The sequence below is a fragment of the Myotis lucifugus genome, unplaced genomic scaffold, assembly GCF_000147115.1.
Source record: "Myotis lucifugus unplaced genomic scaffold, Myoluc2.0 scaffold_266, whole genome shotgun sequence".
NCBI classification, from domain to species: domain Eukaryota; kingdom Metazoa; phylum Chordata; class Mammalia; order Chiroptera; family Vespertilionidae; genus Myotis; species Myotis lucifugus.
In genome coordinates this window covers 620,093-643,194 of record NW_005871314.1, presented here as the reverse complement: position 1 = coordinate 643,194, position 23,102 = coordinate 620,093, and the positions used below count along the sequence as shown (strand labels likewise).

The following is a 23,102-nucleotide window of genomic DNA, read 5'->3' as shown; positions in this document are numbered from 1 at the left end:
ATTTACACTCTTTCCCACCCAGACACTCATATACACAAACATACGCATGAAGATTTGGACACATAATTATCATGAACAAATATTTGTAAAGGATAAAGATTGTTCCATTCTAAATACTGAGGAAAATATTGCAATGATTAATTGAATCTTAAATAGGACCTAAGTAAGATAAAGACAAAAAAAAAGAATTGAAGTACAAATATAGAAGGAATGAATAGATACAATTCTCTAATCCTAAACCCAAACTGTCTTTAAAATATGGGAAAGGTTAATAAATTGTGCCTTTTTCTCTAGATTTTATTTCTAGGTAGTAGTACTGCTGAGTTTAAGTAAGATTAAATTTATTTAAATTTATCCTTTCAATACCTCATAGAGCAGATGTCTCAGCATTGAAAGCTGGGCATTCTAGTTACCAGAAATGGTAGAAATTCTGGCTGGAAAAGGGAATGGAAGCAGGAAATAATACAGACATAAAATTGAATCATCATTGTTTTATAACTACCCAGCTAATTTTCTTGCAGTTGATAAAGGTAGAAATTAATCAGTAACTTGCCCCTATAGAAGATTAACATTAGGAGTAAATAATTATAGCAAGAGCAAGTTTCTCTGACTCTCCTGGTTACTAATGTGTTAGACTAGGCAAAGCACTGCTTTCTGCAGAGATATTTTCAGATTCAGAGAACTTGAAAATCCCCATTCTGTCTTTTACATCTAGGTCACTTTGAGTAAATTACTTTATTGCTCCAAGCTTCTGTTTCTTCATTCATAAAATACGGGTACTATATTAAATTTGTGCTTTTTGATATTAGGATAAAATAATATATAAAGTTCCAGCAAGTGAATGTCACTTAGGTCACAAAATTGAGAGCTGATTGGATATGTTGAGATAGGAAGAAAAATTAATCAGGTCTCTTACCTTTTTTGATTGAATCACTAGATAAATGGTGAAGCTATTCGTGGAGATAGGGATGCAAAGAAGTCAAGTAAGTGTAGATGTGATGAGGAAGAGTGTGGAGAAAAGAAAGATGATTTTAGTTTAGGTGTGTTGTGACTAAGGTGCCTATTTAGAAGAGGTGCCTTTCTCTGCTTGCTCCATCCATATCTCTTCCTAAGAAAAATTAAAAATGTACCATTTGACCCTAAGCCCTGTCTATTCCTCATTCAAGACCCATAGACCCAACTGAAAAAGGTAAACTTGGAATGTTAGACTCCCTCATTTAAAAATTGGGAATAAGGTAATTAGTCTAAGGAAGTTGTACTGAAGGAATATGTAGTCTTTGTGACTGACCATTTGAAGCCACGCAGAAAGAGAAGATAATGGAGCACATACTGAGAGATGATAGAAGACAGAGACAGACACATAGACAGATAGGTATAGATAAATAGAAAGAGACAAACTAGCTTTAATTCATTAATTGCTGACTTTTAAAATTCCAAAATTATAGTGAGGCCTACCTGTATTACCATTTCTGTTCTTATCTGTGATTATATCCTTAAAATAAGCTTCCTTTGCAACCAGATATGCCCTGACTAAAATACAATGGGTGTAACCATCTTTCTAGTTGGTGTTTTCTATTTTCTATAACCCCCAAAGGACTCTAACACAGTCATTACTACAACCTATCTAATAAAATGGTAATATGCAAATTAACTGTCACTCTGTCACAAAATGGCAGCACCCATAGCCACAAGATGGCAGCACCCAGTCCTCTCAGCCCCGCCGGAGTCCACCAATCCCGGGGGGGGGGGGGGGGCGGCCACCGAGAGTGGGCAGTATGAGCGGCCTGGTGGAATGCTTGCTTCCTTGCCATGGCAACGAGGCAAGCATTCTACTGCAGCAGCGGAGGGCCTCTGGGCAACAGGCATGAAGCAGCAGTGGTGGGGAGGGCAGGGGGGAACACTTGCGTCGACGCTCTTGCGATGAGGCAAACATTCCGCGCCTGGCTGCAGATGGGCCTCAGGGCAGTGAAGAGCCTCTGAGCAGTGGGCACGGAGCAGCCAGGCCCCACAGAGAGCTACTGGCGCACGGATTTGTGCGCAGGGCTACTAGTATGATCAATAAAAAAAAGCACTTTAACAAGTTTAGGGTGATGCTATTTCAGAAACGTTCACATTGCAATCATGTACAAATATGTATGTTTCTCATTTCAGAATAACATGAAGGGCCATGTCTATTTCATGGATTACAAAATTATGTCATTAATCTAATCCTCCTCCCAGAAACCAGGAAAAGGCATCACTAAGCAGCCACTTGTCCTTCTCTGCTGCAAGGTCTTCTTACATCATATGATAGAAAGCTTAATAAAGAAAACATACCAAGTGTATACAATGCATGTGCTAAGAAACCAAGGGCCACATAATTACTTTATATTTTTGTAACTTTCACACTTAGTATTCCACATGTCAAGTTGTCTTTGAGGAAAGGTGGAAAAATTGAAACCTCCCATTAAGAGTCTATCCTCAGTCCCATACCTCTATAGTTTCTGGAAGGAAACTGATAGTTTCAAATACATTATTAAACAAGTTTTTAAGGCCAGGGCTCTATTTGATTTACCTATCTTTAACTCACCACAACTAGTATAGCCCTTAACTGTAACAGCAATAATTTAAACATATTATTAATTTATTTACATATTTCAAAATATACATGGAAGGTGGCACCTTCCTACTTATGGAAAGTGGTGGGTAATATTCTATAATTTCTTTTGGAAACGTTAATGTGATTTTTAAATCACAGTTATTTCTAAAGACATTGCCAATCAAAATACAAATTGTCTACACTCTACATCATTGGTTCGCTGATTCCATCACTTGCCTTACATGGAACTCAGATTCCAGAGGGTAACTGGAGCCATAGAGTTCATGGCCTTGGAGGGAGATTATCATTAAGTTGTGAGCTGTGGGAATATAAAGATGTAAGAGGTCAAGGAACTGTCAGTCTTAGGACATGGTGACATAGCAACTATGAAACACAAGAAAAACTTTGTGAAAGACAAACATATAGAACATAAAAATTCAAGTGACTAAAAGACCTTTGAAACCATCATGCAAAGTTTTAACTGTTCGTGAATAATATTACTTTATGAGTGCTAATATTAAGAAAAACTCACTAAGGTATTCTACCAGTAACAATAACATGCTGCCCGTTCCAAATCATAGTCCTCAGTGGGTCTTTAACATGGACATTACAAAAAGTTGCATTTTTTTAGCCTGTAAACATTGTATCTCCGATATTTTTAAATCTCAGAGGAAAAAAATGCAGCTCTAAAAAGGAAACATTTTGTTTAATATAGTTAATTCTAATTGGAAAAGTGCTATGCCCATGGGGCTCCATCACTTTGGGCTTGACCTCTGGTACATGGGAACGATGCAATGGCCCCTGTGCATAGATAGGCAGACATTGTAGAAAAATGTTAATTAGCTATTTTAAAACATCTTGCTGATTTGTTACAGATCTGAAAGTTCCTCTGTTTTAAAACTAAATATGACTTACTGTCATGTTTGTAACGGACAAGGCCATTGAGAAGTAGAGTGAGCACTTGACTCATATTCTTACCATCTGTCCTCACATGACTGCTTGAATCCTTGTGGTGGTGGAGGTTAAAATGGCAGCATTTACTGGGATTAGAAATCCCAGGCAAGTATGCCCTTAAATCTGCAACAGAGGACATAGTACGTTGGAACTGCTCTCATCTAGAAACGTTTTTGGAATTAAGCATGGGTTTAATTTTCCCCTGCAAGGTGAAGAGGGCCAATTCTTTAACACTGAACATTCATATCTGTTAGCCCTCAGAAAATGCCCATTATTCTGACTTCCTAAGATTATGCCCAATTAGGTTCCTGGATACACAGGGACAGAGGAGAATTTTTTAGACACATTTATTTCTCACATGGATGAACATTTTTATAAGAACAACAATGCAACATCCTTTTCCTACTTTATTCTAGTCAATCTTACATTGAAGTTATAAAGCATTTTTTGCCAAAGTTAAGACAACTCCCTTTATATTTCACTTCCTTTTTAAATGATACTTGCACAGTTTGAAACGAGATGCATTAGACTGGCAGAAATTTATGAACACAACCATATAAATAGCAGTCAATACAATAAACACTATCAAGAGAAATTTTATTTGCTCTTATGATTGCATCTAACAGCAATATGTAACTTTAAACTAAACTAAGGCAGGTGCAAATCTGGGCTGTGCATAATTTTCCCTCTGACGATTGTGAGACAATTATTTGTGTGATGACAATAGGTAATACTTTCAAATTCATAATTCAAACAAGCTACACAATTTCAAGTCGTGCATCATTTAGCTCCTTAAAGGCAATAATAAGACACTGAAACAATAATTATCAGCTCAAAGCTAATGATCCTAACCATAAATCAAGTTTTCTCTTGGTACAGATATTATTCTATATTTAACTAATAAATGCCTGAAGGAAACCAGGAATAAAATAAATTAACACCCAGGATTTATTTCATGTTGCTTTCTCTCTTTTTAGACCTAGACAGGCAGTTTAAGTCTTTGTGTATTAATAAATTAAAAAATGAATTTATTGTAGTAGGGAGCGCAAGGAAGAATTATCTTTTTATTTAACAAACTGAATGTGGTTAAAGGATATATAAAAAATACTCAAATTCAATGATAATAAAAAAGATACCCAACTAGTTAAATTAGAAAATGAATGTGCAAAACACTTGAACAGACATTTCAGCAAAAAATATATGCAGATCGAAAATAAGCACATGAACTACTTTCCACATCATTGAGAAACAATCCATAATTAGATACCAGAATACCTATCAGAATAATTAAAATAAATATGGTGACAACACAAAATGCTGACAAGGATGCAGAAAAACTTGAATTGCTCATATGTTGCTAGTGGAAGTCTAAAATGGTGTAGATGTGCTGAAAAATGCGTTAGTAGTTTCCAAAAAAAAAGTAGACATGCAACTACCACATAACTCAGCAATTCGACACTTGGGCATTCATTATAGAGAAGTGAAAACTTACACTTACACCAAAATCTGTATATAGATGTTCTTAGAACTCTATTTCTCCTAAGAGCCAAAATTTGGAAACAACCTGATATCTTTCAACAGCTGAATAAGCCAACCGAGGTATATGCTCACCACAGATTACTACTCATCAAGAAAAAGGAACACACTATTGATATACGCAACACCCTGGCTGAGTCTCCAGCGAATTATATTGAATGCAATAGCCAATCTTAGCCTATTACATATTGCATGAGTCCATTGAAATGACAAAGTTATAGAAAAGGAGGAGATCAGAATAGTGGTCACAAGGATTTAAGGAGGGGAACGTGGTTAAGAAGTGAGGATGGCTGTTGAAGGGAAACATGAGGGATCATTTGGTGATGCAGATACAGGTCAATGGGGGAGGAGGGAGCATATGTAATACTTTCAACAATAAAGCTAAAATAAAAAACATGCACTGTGGCTCTAACCGGTTTGGCTCAGTGGATAGAGCATTGGCCTGCGGACTGAAGGGTCCCAGGTTCGATTCTGGTCAAGGGCATCTACCTTGGTTGCAGGCACATCCCCAGTAGGAGGTGTGCAGGAGGCAGCTGATTGATGTTTCTCTCCCATCAATATTTCTAACTCTCTATCCCTCTCCCTTCCTCTCTGTAAAAAATCAATAAAATATATTCTTTTAAAAAAGCATGCACTGTGAATGAACTGAAAAGTGTGAAATGCAAATCCATATTCTAATATAAATTTAAACACGTTTGTAGGCAGTATTTGTATTACTTGCTTTAGTGCCCTCACTGAGGTGGAGACTCTTATTGGTTCATAATAACCTTTACTCAATACATGTAATATTCTCCTGGACCCTCTTTATGTTCCACAGTTAAATCTTTGTTCTTTCTTTTAGTTTTACAGTTTAATAGTAGATGGTACATTATTGACTTTCCTCCTAGAATATATAACTTTATTATTTTTTAATTTCTTTGGAATTAAAAATAATATAAATTTATGTGTCATTTTAAAACTTCATATTGCAGAATACCTATAAGTAAAATTTTAAAATTATGGTTGTCAAATATTTTCAACTTGCTAAAGGCATAGTGTGCAAATTAAAATGAACAAAAACAATTATGGCAAAAATGTTTCCCATCTGGGTAAATAAAATTGTACAGTTATAAGGTAAATGGAGTCAGCAGACTCTCTTAATTAAAATAAATGTGCAGCAAACCCATTTAAGAGAAAGGTAAGCTAGATTCTTTGAATTTTGCTAATTTTTACCATCACCAGTATATTTATTGCTTACTCGATGAGGTACTTCTTCCCATTAATTCTTGCCCTTTGACTTTGACATTCGTGTATCTATGATTCCAAACATTCCCCTGCGTCAGCCCCATTCTTTGATGTCATGGATTTCCCTCTCCATTTCTATGATTTATTTATTTTTCTTCATTCTCTTCTTGAATTCACAAAACATAGCGCTATGTGATAGAATTATTTTTCCTGCATCCTCTTCCCCCCGCCACACACACACAGATGATCTAAGAGGCTGGGTTTTCATTTCTCCAGGGAACAATATTTAGAAACTTCTTGCCCCTTGTTCTGTATACATAATTCTTCCTTCTACCAAAAGGAGGCTTGTGTAATAACCAAAGATGGACAAGGCCCTTGCATAAGTCACAAGTCCACCTATTACAAAAATGAATTGTAAAAATCTCAAGCTTTATATGTTGGATTCTAAATCAATTAGCACACCAACACTGGATTACTTAAATTGAAACTGATATACTATGAGTCTTGAATAAAATTATAAAGATCATACAAAGAATAATCACTGAAACATTAATTCATTTATTAATTAGGAGTTGACATTTAGCAAAAAGTATTTGATACATTTCATAATAATTTTTAGATATAAAAAAACATTAAAACCAGATTAAATGAATCTAGCTAATATATCAACTGTGGTCAAACTCATACCCCTCCTAACCACTCTGAGCCTGATGTCCCTGTGTCTAGGATGAGGTAGCTCTATGCAATGATTTCTCAGCAGCTCTCCAAATACAACAGGCCATGCGAGGAGTTCTGACCAGCAACAACTCTTAAATAATACAAACAATGGATTTAAAAGTTAGATTAACATGAAAAAATACTACTTGTAAACACATAAATAATACAGAGTGGATTTATTTTAAAAGGTAGTGTTTGAATATTTTCTTAAACTTTTGCATTGTTTAGTTGTAATTGTTAGAACTGTTACAATCTGAAAATTCTTCGTTTACTGTGATACAATATTAACTTAACAGTGAAAATGAAATTTCATTAATTTCGCAGTATATGTCAGCACAAAACATATGTTAATATAATAACTACATCAATAAGTATGTTGTAGAGGTAAAGATAGTAATACATAAGAATCACACCACTGAATGTTTTATTAATGGGGACAGGTAGTTTCCTTAATTCAATTCATAAAGCAGTCACAAAGCGCTTAGCTCTCCTAATGAACACATTTTCTGTTCTCCAGGGAATTTTGAAAACCTCCCAATTCAATTACCAAAATGCTCTGTGAGATTCAATCAGACTGACTTCTTGTTTTTTATTCAAAGGATAAATAGTATATTGGAGCAAGCCATAGGTACAAGATGGGGAGTGGTTAATTCATACTCAGTAAAAATGCTTATGTGCACATCAAAATGATGAATTAAATGTTGTTTTGTTGTGTTTTCATAAATACTGCAAAATAGTCTAAGAATCAAGCCAATTTGTACAAAATACAGTAAATGTGACTGGAAACGACTGAGTAGTTGAATAGCCAATCAACACATTTCAGTATTTTAGGCAAACATTTTAATCAAAAAGGCTATGCCTTGGTCATTGACTGTTAAGAATAAAATTTGTCTCCATAATTCACATAAATGTTTGAATTTCATATCAGGGAAACAAGACAGCATTGTTTTTGTAGGGAAACACCTGTGATTGAGGTTTACCATATATCCTTAAAAAATCATGTAGCTGTTGGTGTTTGAATATTAAAAGGTGAGTTTGTTGTATTTCTAGATTAACAATCACTCAAAGAACTTAAAATATTTTCAGTAGTAACCAGAGACATCCAACAATTAACATATTTTGAATTCAGCAGAACACAATTCCTTTGAGTTGTGTGGAAAGATAATGTGACATTTTTTTTTCAATTATATGAGACAAAAAACAACTTTGTATATGACAAGAAATTTTATATAAAGTGGAAACAGATTGCTTTGCCACAGCTTAAATGGCCATATTGAACGGACAACTTTCCATGGTAAAAAAAAAAATTTGGTCAACAGTTTGTTTGGATTCTAGAATCTGGAAGCGTTTAGATACAATCACAAATATCCTCTATGCATTGTTTTCTCTTTTGCTGTTCTCTTAAAATTTTTTCCTATCTAAACCATCTTTGGATAGGAAATTAATCATGTAGCATTGGGTAAGTCCACCCAACACAGCAACACCAAAGTATCATCCTCAATAATCTTGATATATTTCAACCTCTTTGGGGGTTTATTGTTATTATTATTATTATTAATTACCACCATTAATGTTTTAAGAGAAATTCCTTGAATTGCATTCATTGCCTACCATCCCCTGCCTGTTATTCCTTAAAGATCAATGTGACCCTTAGAGGGCTTATTTGTGCTATTGAAAGAATTTGTCTTCTAACCATGCCCAGAGACTTTTCTAGTAGAACCTTCCTATGACTGCTTTACTTATTTATCTTCGACATGCCTGGTTTCTTATCTAAAAAGTTCTATTTAGTTGGCAGACTTAAATAATTAAATTTGATAACCAATACATTGATAACCAATAATTAAACTTTTTAAATAGGCCATCATGGCAGCAAATATTCTCATATTGATAGCATTGGATTGTCATGGTCACTCTGAAGAAGTTTGCTTCTTATTTTTTATAAACTTCTGTAATAGCCGGCATTTATTTACCAATTAATTTAGACCCCACACTATATAAATAAACTATGAACTTCTATTATATACATATCTCCATGCAATTGGCCTCCTTTACAAATAAGAAAACTGAGAGCAAGTAAGAGGTGAAGTTCAGATTTGAAAAGAGGCAGTTTGCCACCAGCCCTGTGCTCTTACCCAGTAAATTTCAACATCATGTTGTTTAAAGAAAAGAAAGAAAGAAGCAATTCAGCTGCCTCCTGCACACTCCCCACTGGGGATGTGCCCGCAACCAAGGTACATGCTCTTGACCGGAATCGAACCCAAGACCCTTCAGTTCGCAGGCCGACGCTCTATCCACTAAGCCAAACAGGTCAGGCTATTAAAAAGTTATTAAGAATTTCAATTAAGCCCTGACCTGTTAGTTCAGTTGGTTAGAGTGTTGTCCCAATACACCATGGATATGGGTTAGATCTCCGGTGATGAAATATACAGAAATCAATCAATGAATGCATACATAAGTAGAAACAAATTCTCTCTCTCTCTCTCTCTCTCTCTCTCTCTCTCTCTCTTTCTCTCCCCCTCATATGTGTGTGTGTGTTTCAAATCAATTTTTTTTAATGTAAAGAATTTCAATTAAAATCTGGGAGTAGAGCATCAAATCAAGTGTGTGGTCCTTCAACGTGTGAGGCCCTGTGTGACTAAAGGATTGCACACCCATGATGTTGGCCCTATTCACAAGGTCCAGAATCTTACATCTGTTCTTGACCCTGTGCAGCTATCTTTCTATAGACTTGAATGAAGTCTCGTGACATGAAAAGAACAAAAGTACCAGAGACCTTTTATTAAATCTGTCCCAGAATCACTCTAGTTTCTCCACTGAGGGCATCCTGGGGCACTGGTGCCTTTGATGAATTAGGACTGGCGTGGAGAGCAAGGCCACCAAGCCACCGGTCTGATGACTTGTACTCTCTGAAAGGAGAAGTATAGACCACTTATCTTAGCAGTTCAGGGTAGGATGGTAGCAGGATGTGGGGAAAAGAAAGAGGAAGCCCTGGGGAACTCCCACCAACCCCATAAAGAGGGAGTTTTCCATGTCTCCCAGAATCGTGGCAGCAACCTGTGAGATACAGCCATGTCCCTGGGTTGTTTGGAAGGGTTGGAAGGGGTCCATGTTAATTTATGCTTCAAATTCATAAACCTCGTGCTGGTCATTCAAATGCTTTGCCCCTTTATTTTTATTTTTTAAATATATTTTTATTGATTTCAGAGAGGAAGGAGTGGGAGAGAGAGATAGAAACTTCAATTATGAGAGAGAATCACCTATTGGTTGCCTCCTGCATGTCCCCTACTGGGGATTAAGCCCACAACCTGGGTATGTGCCCTTTGACCAGAATTGAACCCTTCAGTCCGCGGACCAACGCTCCATCCACTGAACCAAACCAGCTAGGGCTGCTTTGCCCTTTTAAATTATAAATGAAAGTGTTGTTGTTGTTTTTTTAGTTTTCCCTCTAAAAGTACAAAAGAACTGCATTTCAGAAAAAAATGTCATTAATTCTTGGACTTTGATTTAATCTGTGAAGTACATCAAAGGTATTGTCATTCAATGTGTAAGGAAGTCAAGAGTCAGAGCTGGTGCTTTTATAATCAAAATATATAGTTTTAAACTCAGGTCCCTCTCCTTACAGATTCTGTGATCTTGGGGAAGTTAATTAACCTCTTTGAAGCTCAGATTTTTAACCTGTCAAGTGAAAAAAGTGAAAAAAGAATACCAACCTCAGAGAGTTTTTATAAGCATTTATTGCATGAAGGTGCTTAGTGCAATACCTGAAATATAAGAACTCAAAAATGAAAGATATTATTTGATAAAGAAATAGATACACATACATTTCATGTATAAATACATTTATATTTCATTCATGCAATACACACACACACACACACACACATTAGTATAGATAGATAGATATAACATATTTTTTAAGTTTCTAAAATTTAGGCTCTCATATATTGAAGAAGGGGAAATGTGTGACTAGGAAGACTGGCTGGAATACATAGAGTTTCTTTTTTTCTGGACATGTTAAAATTTTTATTTTACTCACAATCAACAACAAAAAACCAGCTAGATATTATAACCAGTTTAAAAAAGCATTTTTCGAAGAACAACCTTACAGAACAGGAATGTTGAAAGTTGAGGCAAAACTGAGACCAAATTGAAGATATACTGAAGAGGACCAAAATTCCATTGCTTTCACTATTCTAGAACCCACCTAGTTGTAAAATAACTTCCCTACAATGGAAATCAGATAAACTGAAGGGATGTGCATAAATAATGTGTAGTTTTCTATTAATGCACAACATTTTCCTACACATGCAAAGCTTCATTTTCTGTTTTGTAACTATAAGATAAAGCTAACCTTTGTTCAAGTATAATAAAATACACAAAAGTAATATAATTAGAATGACAGAGGGGGTGAAGCATTTGAAGATGTGGAGTTCATTAAAAAGCTCTTCCATAACCAAATCACTTATATCTTTATTACTGGCGCCTGATCTGCATAGGTGCTGAAGCCAAAAACTTCCTGATCAGGTCTTCTTCCTCATGCTATATGTCTAACCTATTACCCACCCACTCCTTACGTTTTACTTCCACTGGTCTTAAATCCCACCAGTTCACTCCATTTTTACTGCTCCTTTCCTAGACCAAGCTTGTATCATTTGCAGAGTTCTTTTTGGGCTTTAGCCTGTCCCTGCTAACTCAATGCTCAACTTTCATGTCATTCAAATTAAATCACTACTGCCTGCACAGTTCGGGACACGGCATAGACCCTATGGTTTACATCAAGTAGATCAAGTGTCTACTTGAATATAAACCTAACATCATCCTCAGAAAAGCCAGGTGGGATTCCTGTCTGAAATTGTGGTGATGCGCTTCCAGGTGCTATGCAGGGCATTGACTCCAATGTATGAATTTCCAGGTGTTGAGGTTATCTTACTTAGACACCACCTCTCTCCCCAATCTCTAGCCACCTGATGCATTTTTTATGTCTCTTGATTTTTATCCTAGAAAATAAAATGGGAAGTACCCTAGTATCCCTTTTGCCAGTACACTGACAGAACATATGTTCAGATTTGCTTCCATAGTTTTTGCTTTATAGTTCCATCAAAAGTGTTGATAACAGATATTTTGTTATTATATGCCCAATATAGAATTCACCAAAAATTATCGATTTTAAAAATGGGGGAAAAAAGCAGAAGCTATCCAGGTCTATCTATATGCTGTCACAAAGGGTAAGATTTCCCTTCTTTTTATGGCTACGTAGTATTCCATTGTGTAAATGTATCACTGCCTTTTTTAAAAACTATTTTTTATTGATTTCAGAGAGATAGGGAGAGGGAGAGGGAGATAGAAACATCAATGATGAGAGAGAATCATTAATCGGCTGCCTCCTACACACCCCACATGGGGGATCAAGCCTGCAACCTAGGCACATGCCCTGACAGGGAATTGAACCATGACCTCCTGAGCCACGCTGGCTGGGCTACCACTGCTTTTTGTCCACTTATCTACTGATGGGACACTTGGAATCCTTCCAAATTTTGCTCATAGTAAATAATGCTGCAATTATGCAAAGTGAAATAAGCCAGTCAGAGAAAGACAAGTACCGTATGATTTCACTCATATGCAGGATCCAAAGAACAGAATGAACTAACAAGCAAAATAGAGACAGACTCATACATAGAGAGCAGGCTGGCAGCTGAGGGTGGGCTCGGGGAGGAGGGTGGGATTGAGCAAAATATAAAAGAAAGAGGAAACAAACTTATGGACTTGGATAACAGTGTGGTGATTGCCGAGGATGAAGAGAGTGGAGGAGGATATGGGGTGATGGACAGAGACTTGGCTTGGGTGGTGAACACACAATACAGTGTACAGATGATGTGTTGTAGAATTGTGCACCTGAAACCTGTATAATTTTGTTAACCAGTGTCACCCTGATAAATTCAATAAAAGGAAAAAACAACAACATAAAAAAACAGGTTAGACTGTGATGATGGTTGTACAACACTGAATTTACTACAAATCATGAATTATATACTTATAATGGGTGAATTTTATGGTTCTGTATGTTATATCTCAATACAATCTTTTAAAAACTGATTTTTAAAAAGAAAAAGCAATTGTATACCCAACATAAACAGTACTAACTTTTAAATATGCAAATAAACATAAAAATAACACATGCTATTCTGTTGTTTCGAAAGAGAATAAAAATATTTCAATGGCAGTCTTTTCAAGAGCGATTTGTGAAATGAATTTGTTTTGTGTCTGGACTTTACAGGAAGTTCCCTTGCTTGAACTTGGCTTGGAGGTTTGACTGAGTAAGTTGTTCCTTGACTTTTGAATTATTCATCTTGGCTGCATGATACGCAAATCACACTGCTCTCACTATGTCTAGAGGCACAGCACTGGGTCAGAAGCTGCATCAAGTTGCTGGCAAAGAATTTCTGTCAAGGGATTAGGACTTTCCAACAGAACGGTAAGTTGTAATGTAACTCATGTTGCCCAGGTATTTAAAGTAAATAAATGCCGTTTGTTAGGGGTTTCTTTAAAAAGTGGCTGTGTGCAATTAAAGTTTAAAGCAATGTTTAAATGAACTGTCTGAACTGTTGCTCATATGTACATGTAGGGCAGCAAAAGAAACTGAAAGGAAGTCATATATTTTTCCTTTACATTTATTTTTTTTAACAAATGTAAGGCCTTGTTTAAATGGCCAAATAATAAATTTATTTTCTTCTAAGAGGTTTATTGTATTTGCTTATGTTTTGGTAACTATATTTCATAAAAAAGGAACGAGAATTACTTAAGTAAACTTAACTATTTGAAAGAAATGTAAAGTTTCTAAATCATATGAAACAAATATCATATATATTATATATAGAAAATAATGTGCTAGATGAAATACTAAAATTTACCAATTGTGTTTGTAAAAATTGCATTATTCAAGAATATAACTCACTAGGGAAAAAGGGAAAATTTCAGAAATCATTGCTATTATATCTTCCAAAATGTTTTATAATTGGTGAGTTATTTTTAAGAAATTTAAAAAAAACACAATTTGACATCATATTTTAACATTTTAATCCTTTGACTTCTGGTGTAATTTCTGCAATATATAATATACATCAAGTCATCAACATTAAATGATTATATCTTTTCAGTGTAAATATGTTCTTTATTCAAATGGATTATTAATGAAAAAATCAATTTCATAAAAATATACACATATTACTGTGTAAATTTGGCTTAATAAAACAGTTAAGAATTAATATTTCATAAATGTTCTATATTATGATGAGTATAAGGAAAACAATGTAAAAGTTATTAAATTATCAAATATGTTTTTAATTTAAGTTTCAAAAGCATACACCTTTAAAAGGCTGAATATAATCAAAGTGAAAGAAAGATATTCTCAAGTTAAAATAAAGAACTGCTTATGTGAGTGAATATAACATTCCTTGTAGTTTAATAATTCTAACAGGTATAGGTATAATTTTGAATAAATAATTAAAGATTTTACTTTAATTGCCAATATCTAAAAACCTGTTAAAATAATTTGTCCAAATCATTTATAACAATTTTTATTTTCTAAAAATTAAAAATCAACCACTAGAAAATGGGAGAGAATATTTATTTTTCTTAGGGAAATTTCCTTTCAATTGGGAATTTTCTTTAAAGAAGCAGCTTATTTCATCAATTTGTAGAATTGTGATGGCCACACTAAGAACACACTTAACTACAAGCATCATTAAACTTGGAATCTATTACCCTGGAAATTGAGGATCCTGGCAAGGTTAAATTGGTTTGCAAATATTAGACAGACTTACATTTATAAAACCACAATTTATTAGTATTATGAATTTAGGAATAATATTTTTAAATAAAATAAATCTATCAAAAACAGATTGAAAAACATATTTCTATAAAAATAAATTCAAATAAGTATTAAACAGTAGGATGATATCAAAAAATTAGGAGTCATTGGTTTACAGAAATTTTGATTTCTTCTTTTTGCCTCTCTGCATTTTCTGAGTGTTACATAATAAAATGTTTTTGTTGTGTGTTTTTTAAAAGAATGAAGGAACCACTCTGAGAAAAAGGTCAAAGTTGACTAGCCATTCATTTTTCTTATTTCGGTCCTGATATTTTCTATCCCTGCTTTCTCCTTAATTTCCAATCCCAGTGGACAACTCAAAAACAGAAGAATCCATGGCTTCAACTTGGCTGAGTGTTAGCTATTGGTAATCTGCCTTCTAGTTATAGCTATATTTTTCTTTCATAGCAGTCAAACTTTTCTGCTGCATGTAAGCTACTGACATAAGTCAGTTCAGTACATTTAAGAACTGACTAGGCAGAAAAATAAGACTTATAACTAGAAAAAGAAGAAACTGAAAAATGAGACAAATAATTTTTTGTCTTAAAAACTTTCTATTGTCTTAATATTCATTTGAGTGTGTACACCAGTTTTTAAGTATTCCAAAAATAACTATGTTGCCCAGAACTGAGCTTTGAAGAGCTACATTTAAAGCTTGGGCAAGCAAGGATTAGACCACAGAAAAGTCTATAAACAGAGAGAGGACAACAGGAGATTGCCAATCGTAAAAGACTAGGAAGAGAGCATCTAGAAGTTATGGAATTGAAAGTAGCTAGAAGTAGAGTTAGAAGTAATAGTGAAAACTTACCAACAGTCTAAAAAATAAAGGCTATTGTTTAAAAAATACCTTTATAAAAAAATTAACCTTTTCCTTGTATTCCTAAGAATTTTTAATATTATTAAATACAAGCTGATATGGAGAAAATACAAAGTCTAGATAAATCAAAAGGAGAATGCACACTATAAAAATTATCTGGAATTTTATCACTACTGATAAAACTATTAATACTTTGGTACATGCCCTTGACTTTCTAATGTTTCTTAATTTCAGATGTGAACTCCTAAGTCTTTAATTATCCCTCATTTTTAAAAGTGGTCCTAGAAAATATATATTAAATTTTTCTTTCTTCCAATGTGTATCTAAATCACACGTACCACTATTACAATTGCCATTTTTTTTATTAGTCATATTATTTGCAGTGTCAGCTTTTATAGTAAAACTAGTGGCCTGTTGCACGAAGATTCACACAATAGGCCTTCCTTCCCCTGGCTGCCAGCACCGGTTTTCCTCCGGCACCCGGGACCCAGGCCTTTGGTCTGGCCGCAGCAGCGAGGCTTGGCTTCTCCACTCGGGCTGCTCCCAGCCCCTCCTTTTTTTTTTTTCAGCTCCTCAAGCAGAGGCCAGGGCTGGCTGGAAGCCTGGATCGCCCCCAGCGACCCAGGCTGCCACTCCTTGAGCAGAGCCCAGGCCCCCAGCCCCTCCTTGAGCAGAGCCCAGGGCGGGCTGGAAGCTTGGCTTCCTCTGTCACCAGGAGCAACCCAAGCCTCCTGCTCGCTCCAGCTTCGTGGCCACTGCCATCTTCAGTCATCTTCAGTCTTCACTCCGTGCCTGTGTATGCAAATTAACTGCCCTCTTTGTTGGGTTAATTTGCATAGTCACTCTGATTGGCTGGTGGGTGTAATGGAGTGGCGGAGTGATGGAGTGATGGTTAATTTGCATGTTTATCTTTTATTAGTGTAGATAGAGCAATGGGCTTAATTTGGTGAACTTACTATAGATTTGATTGTGGAGAAAATATTTACAAATATATTTTCTAAACAGTCAAGTGTTTATATTATCTCTCCACTCTGCAAGCATTTATAGGTCATCTACTATCTGGTAGTCACTGTGCCAGGTCTAGAAGATCCACTATGAGTAAGATAAAGTTGAGGCAAGTGCTAAAAAGAAGCTCAGTATAAAATGAGAGCATAAAATGTGAGGATCTAATTTAGACTGCTGGGTCAGAGAGGCTATCTTGGGAATCCCACTGATATCTGAGAGAAGTGTAGATAGAAGACAGAATACGTTATGGGGCAAGAACCACAGTGGGGAAGCTCAGTGAAAAGAAATTCAATGCACTGAATGTGAGTAGTCTTCTCTGTGCACTCAGAAACAGGAAGGAAGATGAGCAAGGAGGTGAGTCATGCTAGGTGAGGCTGAAGTGGAGTACAGGAGGCAGTTCATGCTGTGAGGTCCCCATGAAAGGTTTTGGAGATTATTCCTTTAGTGGAAAGTCATTTAAACATTTTGGTTGAGGAGAGTAGTTGTAGTTTTTAAATATCGTTTAGCTGTCATGTTGAAGGCAGATTGAAAGGGGGACAGAGTTGTGAGGAGACTATAGGAGGATATGGTACAATCCAAGATAGAGATGATGATGGCCAGGACTAGGCTGGTGATGAAGGTGTGAAGCAATAGAAATGCATTTGAAAAATATCCATACATTATAGACTATGAGACCTGGAAGTTTATTTGTAATTGGAGGCAAGCTATAGGTGACTTCAAGGATGTTTTTATATTTTAAAAGTAAAATGGCCTGGGAAAATGGTGAGGTCATTGATGGAGTTAGGTAGGAGTATAACATATCAGGGAGGAAGTTGAAGAGTTTAGTATAGGATTTCTGGAGGCAGAAGTGCCTGTAAGCAATGTATCAGTGGCAGTAAGTATAAATAACTAACACTTATAAGACAGGTCCAGGCTTTGATATACATTTGAGAGTTGATATATGGATGATCATTAAAGCTAGAAAGTGGATGAGATCATTCATGCAGTGTCTAGATAAAGAAGTTCAGTACTGAGCCTTGAGGAACTCAACATTAAACACTTAGGTCAAGAAGGCTTAAAAAGAGCCTTCAAAGAACAAGGCAAAAAGAAGGAAAATTAGGAAATTGTCATTTTATAGAGGGTAAAGGAAGAGAGTGTTTACAGAAGTCATGGTATAAAAAATAACTGAGAAGTCAAGAAAGAAGACTAGCAGTGAATACATGACCATTGGGTTGAGCAAAGTGGAAGCTGTTTTGGTTGTGTGGTGGGTCAGAAGCCAATTGGAGTAAAGGGAATGGGGTGTCAGGATATCAAAGCAATTAGTGAAGACAGCTCTTTGTTGTAATTCAAGCTAATGAGAGAAACCTTTGAAACCAAGGAGAATTGTTAATGTCTGCTCTTTATTTTTAAGACAAGAGAGAGTGTTTATATGCCAATGGAAAAGAAGTAGCTGAGCAGGAGAAGAAGGCTGAAGAGACAGGAAAGAGAGAGTTTTGATAACAGTTAACATTCCTGAGAATTTGGGAATGAGTTGGATCTGGAGTAAGCCCAGAGGAATAGACATTCTCTGTTGTCACTGGAAGGAAGGAGAAGACAGGTACAGAGGCCAGAACCAGAGAGTGGACATCCATGAATGGACTCTCCCTCAGGGAACACGAAGACAAAAACATCTGCTAATGAGGAGTAGGGAGAGTAGGTAGAAGTGGTTTGAAAAATTGGGAAAGATATGAAATTGAGAAATGTACTATATTCCTGGAGATGTGAGAAAGCAGGAGAGCAGTAGAATCAGATATGCTCAAAGATGGAGATAAGCCAACCTGCTCAGTTCTTCAGCAGCGTTCATGTGCCTGCTGCCCAAAGAAGTTCCTATCCAGCTGTGTCTAGAGTTGGACTCAGTGGCAGGTTGCCCTGGAAAGACTTGAGGAGAGGCTCAGAGGAACTTACAATGTTTTAAAGAGTGATTAAAATAACATCAAAATATTGAATTTGTCATATCTACAATTCCATGAATTGTTTTCATAAATAAAACACTCACCAGCAATCTTTTACTGAAGTAGACCACTTAAATTTGACAAAATATATGAATTTTCCAGAAGCTTTCATGATAGCGAATTCTGCTCAATGTTTTCATGTTTCCCAGAAGAAAAAAAAACAGTTCAGGTCATTTGACCTTATTTTGCTCTATTTACCAAAATACTTATATTGAAAGAATCATTTGGTTGCAACTAGCACACAGAGTTCTATATGACAGAGATTTTTGGAAAATTTTATTTTCAACTTTGGTTTTTTCCTCACTAGAAATAAGTAGGATTCAATATTTAATAATGGCAATTCAGTACATTTTTAAGAAGCTCGAGTTCTTTAAGTACCCTACTCAACCAGAAACAATCTGTTCTCATTACAAGAGAAAACATGGTAGGTGAGCGAGATATATGTGGGTTGAATGAATCAGGTTGCTTATTTTCATGACCCCCTGTTTCGAAGATGCTATGATATAGGTATTTTATTAGATGAAAGAACTGGATTTTCATTTCATGAATTTAATAAAAATAAGCATAATACTTTAACAATATAGAAACAAAGTAAGAGCTATGGAAATGTCAAGAATGGAGTTATAACAATCATTGTTTCCTCTTCTAGGTTATAATTCAATCTAATTTAACTCAGCAGAACTTGTCAGACAACTACAGTGTGCTGGAGAACATGGTAGGTCCTGGAAACGTCTGTCTTCACTCACTTCACTGCATTTTTCATTGGTCTCTTTACAGTTTTTCAAATCCTCTATGTGTGTTTCCACCTCATGGCCTTTGCACATGCCTTTCCTAATGCCTGAAATACTCTTTATCATATACAGGGTGGGGCAAAAGTAGGTTTACAGTGTGAGTATGTGAAACACAGAGTTTATTCTTGTATTATTATTTATTAATTACTAGAGGCCCGATGCACTAATTCGTGCACCAGTGGGGGCCTGGCCTACAGGATTGGGCTGAAATCAGCTGAGGGGTCCCAGATTGGGAGAGAGATCAGACCAGGCCAAGGGACCCTACCAGTGCACAGTCGGGGCTGGGGAGGGACACAGGAAGTTGGCCAGCCGGAGAGGGACTGTGGGAGGACTCCAGGGAGTTTCCTGCCCATCTCACTCAGTCCTGATCTGCCGGAACCCAGCAGCAAGCTAACCTACTGGTCAGAGCGTCTGCCCCCGCCCAGTGGTCAGTGAACATCATAGCAAGTGGTTGAGTGGCCTTAGCATATTATTAGCATATCATGCTTTGATTGGTTGAACGGATGACCAGACACTTAGCATATTAGGCTTTTATTATATAGGATTATATTATTTTCCATAGGAACAATTATAAACCCCCACCTTTTATTATATGCACTTCTTTTTTCAATTTCTGATTCTTCTCAAGATATTATAAATTGTTTGAAATTAGAAACTTTCATTCATTGTTGTTATTCTCACTGGCTAGCACACAGTTCAAAGGTATTAATAAATATTTTTTGAAACATTAGTCACATATACATGCATATACATGTGTACTCCTTACACATGTAGACCACTCTCCATATAGTCAACTTTTTTGAGCGTTCTTTTAGAATTATTATGTTAAGTGCCATTATGTCCTTAGCCATCCTTTCATGTTTCATCCTTATATTTTCTCTCTCTCCTTTAGGCATGGAATGCATCTTGCGAAAACTGGCTGGCAGCAGAGGCTGCCCTAGGAAAGTACTACCTTTCCATTTTTTATGGGATTGAGTTTGTTGTGGGAGTCCTTGGGAATAGCCTTGTGGTTTTCGGCTACCTCTTCTGTCTGAAGAACTGGAATAGCAGTAACATCTATCTCTTTAACCTCTCTATCTCTGACTTCGCTTTTCTGTGCACACTGCCCATGCTGATCAAAAGTTATGCCATTGAAAACTGGACATATGGAGATGTGCTCTGCACCAGCAACCGGTACATGCTTCATGCCAACCTCTACACCAGCATCCTCTTCCTCACTTTCGTCAGCATTGATCGCTACCTGCTCATGAATTACCCTTTCCGAGAACACCTTCTGCAAAAGAAAGAGTTTGCTGTTTTAATCTCTTTGGCCATTTGGGTTCTGGTGACCTTAGAGCTCGTGCCCATGGTTCTCTTTATCAATCCCGTTACAGGTGGCAATAAAACCAGATGTAGGGATTATGCAAGTTCTGGGGATGCCAAGGCCAGCTTCATTTACAGCATGTGCCTTACCTTCTTGGGGTTCCTCATTCCTCTTTTTGTGATGTGCTTCTTTTATTTCAAGATCGCTGTCTTCCTAAAGCAGAGAGCCAAGGCACAGGCTACCACGCTGCCCTTTGAAAAGCCCCTCAACTTAGTCATATTGGCCGTGGTGATTTTCTCTGTGCTTTTCACTCCCTACCACGTCATGCGGAACCTGAGGATCTTTTCACGGCTGTGGGACGAGAAGGAGGCCGAATGCCCCAGGGCCATCATCCACTCCTTATACATTGTGACCAGGCCCTTGGCCTTCCTGAACAGTGTCATCAACCCCGTCTTCTATTTCCTTGTGGGGGATCACTTCAGGGAGATGCTGACGAATAAGCTGAGGCACCACTTTCAATCCCTTATGTGCTTTAGGAGATGTGCTAATGGACTCATGTTTTCATTCAGAAAAGAGTGAGGTGCCTGTGGAACAGAACATCTTATACACGCAGTTGTGGGCCAGTTAGAGTTTGATGGACTCGGACATAAACCAGAGCGGGTCACAGATCCGCCCCTGATTTTAAGACGTGGTGTACTCAGAGTACATAAAAAAGAAGAGGATGAGAAGAATTTATTTGTTTGTCCACTTACAAATTGAAAGAAGTCGGACAAGCAGGAATATCTGGGCATATACATTCAAAATCCTAGATGTTATAATACCTCAATCAGTGTGAGAAGAATAGAAGCTAGATAGAGTAGCAAGTTTGCATTTGATCTTCGGTTGGACTGTAAAATAAAATTGTTTTGGCAAAATTCTCCTGTGTTTTTCTTATTCATACTCTCCTATAACTTTATGTGAGAATTGAATAGCAGATTTTACATACATTATTAAGTATTATTGTTAGAAGTTGTACTCTTAAGCAAATTTAAAGTAAAGAGTAACAATAATGAGCAGCAAAGCAATAAAACAAGTTCAAGGATGCTTATATATCCCTTTATATTGATCATGAATTGGGTCAACTCTCCTTTTTGTTCTATGGTTTATAGTGTAAATAATCATATTGAATAGAGATATTCAACAATGGGAAAGGAATCTTTGAGCTTGGTTGTTAGGGAATTTAGATGTAAATGATTTTAACAAAATACTAGAAAGAGATACCAAAGACAATTGCAAAAACCTCAGAGTTATAGAACACAAAGTGCCTATCAGGGAACCCAAAGCAAGAAAAACATCACAAAAGTGAGTAGACTGTGGGAGACATTGTGCCATCTGGCATTTAATTATAATACTTTGATCATCATTCCATGGAACTATATTAAAGTTTATTAGTCTTGCTGCTCTTGATTAAATAGGAAACCTTAAAGCAGTGGTTCTCAACCTTCTGGCCCTTTAAATACAGTTCCTCATGTTGTGATCCAACCATAAAATTATTTTTATTGCTACTTCATAACTGTAATGTTGTTACTGTTGTGAATTGTAATGTAAATATCTGATATGCAGGATGGTCTTAGGCGACCCCTATGAAAGGGTTGTTCGAATGCCAAAGGGGTCGCGACCCACAGGTTGAGAACCTCTGCCTTAAAGTATATGAATATGATAAAACCAACAAATAAGAGGAACTGAAGTGTTAATACTAGAATTTGTTGGCTTAGTTTTCCATTCTGAAGGAAAAATCATAGTTTTTCTCCTCCCCACCCCTACCCCCTACCCCCAGATACATTATTTCATAAGCACTGGGATAATTTACAAGGAAAATTTGATCTTAGAGAGAGTGACTCACATCTTGATTGAGCCTTGTTTGCATAGGACATTACTTAAGACCTTTGGAGGAAATGTTCTAAACAAAATACATTTTATGAAATTATAGAGTAAGAGGAATATTTATGTACGTATCAATATAGATGATCTCAGGATGGTAAGACACCATTCCATGCCACAAAACAAATTCAGGGGGAAAACAGTGCCTTTTAAAGTTAATAAACAGGTATATGTAATAATTCACTTATTATATGCAATGAGATGTGTCCATGGCCACAAGTTCCTTTCCTTGACGTCAGTAGTTATAAAGCGTGAATAACATGGAGGGTAAAATAAACATGAGTGCAGAGACATAAAATTCAATTTTCCTTCCTGTTCCAAGGTACTCTGGCCGTATTGTACTCTGATATTCAAAAAGGACAAAATAATCCCAGTTAATTCCTTTACTTCAAGCAACTGAAATATTATAAAAGCAAAATT

At 36.3% G+C, this 23,102-nt stretch overlaps 1 protein-coding gene across 2 annotated transcripts; it reads left to right on the top strand.

Moving 5' to 3' along the window:
* The first annotated feature begins 13,093 nt into the window (after positions 1–13,093).
* On the top strand, positions 13,094–21,678 carry SUCNR1 (succinate receptor 1). Of its 2 annotated transcripts, XM_023762905.1 has the most exons (4): positions 13,094–13,481; positions 15,186–15,243; positions 19,318–19,383; positions 20,352–21,678. In XM_023762905.1, exons 3-4 carry the CDS (start codon positions 19,381–19,383, stop codon positions 21,339–21,341), a joined length of 993 nt encoding a protein of 330 aa, XP_023618673.1. In that variant the 5' UTR covers positions 13,094–13,481; positions 15,186–15,243; positions 19,318–19,380; the 3' UTR covers positions 21,342–21,678. The 2 variants fall into 2 exon arrangements, with proteins under 2 accessions (XP_023618673.1, XP_014320269.1); XM_014464783.2 differs by lacking the exon at positions 15,186–15,243.
* Positions 21,679–23,102: the final 1,424 nt, after the last annotated feature.